The 5,217-nt window shown below is 41.5% G+C and overlaps 1 protein-coding gene across 1 annotated transcript in view; it reads right to left on the minus strand.

Annotated features, from left to right (window-relative positions):
- Positions 1 to 3,392: 3,392 nt before the first annotated feature.
- The window catches only part of spag6 (sperm associated antigen 6), a 10,135-nt gene continuing 8,310 nt past the window's right edge, over positions 3,393 to 5,217 (minus strand). Inside the window, exons 10-11 of the mRNA XM_042067683.1 lie at positions 3,913 to 4,058; positions 3,393 to 3,565 (exon numbers count right to left, since the gene is read on the minus strand). Coding sequence (XP_041923617.1) covers positions 3,502 to 3,565; positions 3,913 to 4,058 — 210 coding nt within the window. The 3' untranslated portion in view covers positions 3,393 to 3,501. The remainder of the gene's footprint in view (positions 3,566 to 3,912; positions 4,059 to 5,217) is intronic.

Genomic DNA, 5,217 nt, shown 5'->3' on the forward strand with positions numbered 1-5,217 from the left:
CAACTCACTGTCTAACTGGTGCTATGCGTTGACCTTTGACGTGGTGGCCTATTAACAACTGTTGTCTGAATGAAAAATGGTTGTAAAGAATGAAGACGTTTAAAATAATAAAATCTAATTATTTTGCAATGCAATTATGCCCAGGCCAGTGACCTCTTTGGATGTTCTCAACTTAAATCCCAATCAATGCCAATCAAGCTAAAATCAATCAACTATTAATTCATTCATCTCGCACATCACTATTGTATTTAGGAATAATTTCTGCATTCTGAAAATTGTATACTACCTGAATTAAAGACTTGTTGTCCGGATAAAACTGTAGCCCACACGGCATTGCTGTGTCTGGCATGCTCATGAAAAGGAGAGGTCAGGGTGGACTCTAAATTGCGTTTCTAGTGGAGATAGACTTGCAAAAACATGCTCTGACTTAATCAACTCCGTGACAATCCCGGGCACTAATTCACCACCTAAGGGATTCTGTCCTCCTGAGCAAATACTCTTTAGCATCTTCCAATCTGTTGGCTAAATACTTTCCCATCTCAGAGAGAAATAGCGCCTATTTATCTCTGTTAATTAATTTCTTTATTTCAAATTGGAGGTTATCTGACCAATTTGATTCTTTGCACAGCAATGTGTGGATGATGGTCCGGTGTTTATTTTCAGGTATGTTATTTTTTTATTATTATTTTGATTAGACTTTTTATATAATTCAATTAATGAAAATCTGTAATCCATATTTTCGTTACTTGTAGCCTAGGTTTTATGGATTGCTATGTGTGTGGACCTTGACCAAAAGCTGCTGCATCTTGATGGCTGTTGTGTTTTCTTTTCGACTTCTTTGTGTGATCAGAATCTAAAATTCTCTAAGGTTTCTTAAAATAAACTTCAGGGGGTAATCTTATTAGTGCAAATTATCCCTAATAATACAGTGATTACATTTTAATAAATCTATAATGGTCACGGGTAGGTCTAAGAGGCGTGAAAGTGGACTGCTGCAAGTAGCTTGCAAAAGTAGAAAATGCTCAGGTGAAAATTGCAAGCCACAAACGAGCTGTCGACGGAAGCTAAATGACTGCTTGTCAAGGTTGTTTTAGTATTTGATTTCTCTGTTAACTTCAAAGTTACCCATCAAAGAGACACCGTCAGGCTGTATGAGAAATGAGAAGTTCTGGGCTGGGGGTCTGAACAGGGTGTTAGTGACCCAGTCAAGCGTAGCAAGTGCTGACCCAGCCAACGGGTGAATTCCAAAGGAGGAAGCTGGCGGCTCTGCCAAAACGCTCCCTGTGTTGAGGGCTGTCGAAAAGCGGTCGCTTCTGCATTTCACTGTGATGGATAACATGAGAAGTGGACTGACAATGGCGTGGGTCAGAGAGCCCCAAAGGCAAAGTGGATGACAAAAGTGCAGAAAACATCTCTTAGACTACTGAGACTTTTACACTTAAAGGTCTGCTGCTGGAAGGAAATGCGTTGTTAGGTAAATTATTGAGTTATCGTCTTGGCCTTGCGTCAAGAAAATCAAATTGTTTTAGCCAAACGCATACAATTGACGCAGACGGCGGCCAGGTGACTAAATATTCTGCGCCCCCTACTGCTAACCTCGGCCACGTTTTTACACTGGGAATGTAGATCGTGGGCATAGCCTATTTTAACAACATATTTATGAACCAGACATAGCTTTAACAGCTCATTGGAAAATATGTTACACATTCACAAGTTAAACAAACCTGCGGAGGCTGTATGAAACCCCCTTTGGCCTCAAATTATATCACATATGCTCTTTCTAGTTTTTATTTAGCAAGTAAAATAAGTCCAAATAGGCCTTTGTAGACAAATAAATTGCATTTTCCAGCCAATATGTTTGTGATCTCTTGATAATTTGTAGCCTACAAGACACAGTAACTTTGCCTGTCAAACGCAGTTTTCTTAATTTGCATAATGTCAGAGATTTATTTTCCATAATAAATTAAGATCGGTTGCGTGTTGCGCTGTCAATCAAAACACAAACCCGTAGGCCTACGTCCATACAGACTCAGACTCAGAAATAAAATGTATCACCAGACAGCTCTGTTTGTCCGGGGAGTTTAGCCTTTTATTAATGAGGGTGCTTGGTGTAACTGATGTAACTTCATACAGGGAAAGGGAATATTGTTTGGCCAATATAATTGGCCTAATTTTTGAAGCATGCTGTTTAACGACAGGCTCCAATTTTACCAAAAATGTAATGGATTGTAGGCTACATCAGTAATTATTTCTAGATTTACAGAACAAGGTCCTACCTGCACCTCTTATTATTTGAACTGAATGGCCTTACAATTCATCACGACATAAGTGAATCGGCTGAGGGGAAAACATACCATGTCCCTGTAATGCCTGGCTGGCACACACCATATGCTACTGATCTCAAAGATCTGTAGAAAATGCCTATGGCTACAGTTGGGGCACTAATCATTTCAAGATTTGAGAGCTGTTACGCATGGAATTGATTAGGCTATGAATCCGATGCCACCACTAATACACATTCCGACTCTGTTCCTACCGGCCACCCTAAAGGTACTACCTTCGAGAAGCATGTACAAAACGATAATACCTGTCAATAATATGATGGTCTGTCGTCATCGGAAAATAAGCTGTAATTTATGTCATTGTATTCTGTCACAGATATAAATACTTTACCCTAACAGACTTTAAACTGACCACAGTTTGGTTCAAATCTTTTCAGGCTGTGAAACTTTGGTCAGTAGGCTATAGTTTTTTTTATACAGCCTAATTGTGAGCTTTGATTGTGTCAGTTTTAGAATTGGAGCCAAATTACGATTACAATCAATTTTTTTTTTTCACTTCACCAATTAAAGGCATCGAAGTGTAGCCCGCACTAACCACAGTCGGGTGGTCTAATAAAAAATGATAGAATTATGAGAACAGCCAGGTTCGAAACAATAAACAGTTTACCATATGCGGTACAGCTGTTTTTCCAGTACATTTGAGGGAAAACCCGACCGGCAGGGGGCAGTACGTAAAGACAACGCAGGGCCTCTCTGACGTCAATCTTAAACAACAATGCGAAGCCGGGAACGCGTTTGAAAGTTGCGGTTAAGACATTAAACATTAGTTCATCATTAAGTTGTTTTTCCTTTTGGAGATGCAGTTGGTTTATTTCATTCCAAATTCTCTTGATAACTAACTCCATGAACCACAAAATATTGCAGAATAAATGTCTTCAATAGACAAACTGGTTTGACAGATTTTCCTGAAATAACTATGGCAAAAATTGTAAAACATTGTTGCTACTATGCTTTATGAACATCTATTTACCTTTTTTCAGAGTATACAATGACATATGGAAAGACAACAACTACAGTTATTACACACATTCAGGTGGACAAAGACAGCAATTCATTACTAAAGGATGACATTTAATTTTCTATCATAATTCACATAAGGCACTGTTTTCCATGTAGATATTGGTCCTCTTGTGGGTAATGGAGATGCCTTCTGAGCATATTACACTGGCTGATACTTCTCAATCCTCTCCAACAGGGTCTCAGAGTAGCCCGGAGAGTAGTACCTGTGGACACAATATGCCATCATCACACAGTGGTACGGACACAATATGCCATCATATCACAGTGGCGTGGACACAATATGCCATCATATCACAGTGGTGTGGACACAATATGCCATCATATCACAGTGGTATGGACCAAGAGTTAACCATAGAAAGCATACATATAAAAATCCATTGGATGCTTTGCATGTACTCATTTAGCTACAGACAGTGAACCCCCATTTTCCTGATTACCAATGTCAAAATATATTTAATGATCTATAACAGTGAGTTAATTTGCAGATGCTGATTATTTCAGCAGGGCTTCCGATCTGTTAAGCGCAATAGATGAGCCATCGAGCACACACCTGACGATCTCCTCTGGGTAGCAGTTGTTTATGGAGGTGATGTACTCCTGCAGAGCAGAGCCCGTGTCGGCTTTGATCTCCTGCACTTTTTTCAGCCCCCCGCTGGTCACAAACAGGCGCCTGGCCTTGCTGTCGTGAGGGAGAACCTACAGAGAGCCCAACACACCGGTCAAGCCTTCAGGACTGGACCCAGAAATGCATAGCCCCTATAACACCGATCTTTACAGAGTTTCATTTTTTGGAATTCATATCAAACATTCCTAAATGTAAAAAATAAGTGCAATTAAGGTATGTTATTAGCCTGATTCAGTGTGATATTACTGATAGATAGAATTGATATTGATATTATTGATATTGATGACATTATATAAATACTAATTGTCAAATGTTAAGCAACCAGGTCTGCGCCTGAATTCTAGTTCAGTGTCTAGGCACGTTAAGCTGTGTATAAAGCAGATGTGTTAGGTGTGATATTATAGAGTCGAAACTACGCAAGGTAAAGTCTCCACCCATGATCTTGCATGGTGGCAGTGCCCTTCAGCAAAGTCTCCACCCATGATCTTGCATGGTGGCAGTGCCCTTCAGCAAAGTCTCTACCCATGATCTTGCATGGTGGCAGTGCCCTTCAGCAAAGTCTCTACCCATGATCTTGCATGGTGGCAGTGCCCTTCAGCAAAGTCTCTACCCATGATCTTGCATGGTGGCAGTGCCCTTCAGCAAAGTCTCTACCCATGATCTTGCATGGTGGCAGTGCCCTTCAGCAAAGTCTCTACCCATGATCTTGCATGGTGGCAGTGCCCTTCAGCAAAGTCTCCACCCATGATCTTGCATGGTGGCAGTGCCCTTCAGCAAAGTCTCTACCCATGATCTTGCATGGTGGCAGTGCCCTTCAGCAAAGTCTCCACCCATGATCTTGCATGGTGGCAGTGCCCTTCAGCAAAGTCTCTACCCATGATCTTGCATGGTGGCAGTGCCCTTCAGCAAAGTCTCTACCCATGATCTTGCATGGTGGCAGTGCCCTTCAGCAAAGTCTCTACCCATTATCTTGCATGGTGGCAGTGCCCTTCAGCAAAGTCTCCACCCATGATCTTGCATGGTGGCAGTGCCCTTCAGCAAAGTCTCTACCCATGATCTTGCATGGTGGCAGTGCCCTTCAGCAAAGTCTCTACCCATGATCTTGCATGGTGGCAGTGCCCTTCAGCAAAGTCTCTACCCATGATCTTGCATGGTGGCAGTGCCCTTCAGCAAAGTCTCCACCCATGATCTTGCATGGTGGCAGTGCCCTTCAGCAAAGTCTCTACCCAT

This window comes from Alosa sapidissima, chromosome 17, assembly GCF_018492685.1.
Source record: "Alosa sapidissima isolate fAloSap1 chromosome 17, fAloSap1.pri, whole genome shotgun sequence".
Classification (NCBI taxonomy): domain Eukaryota; kingdom Metazoa; phylum Chordata; class Actinopteri; order Clupeiformes; family Clupeidae; genus Alosa; species Alosa sapidissima.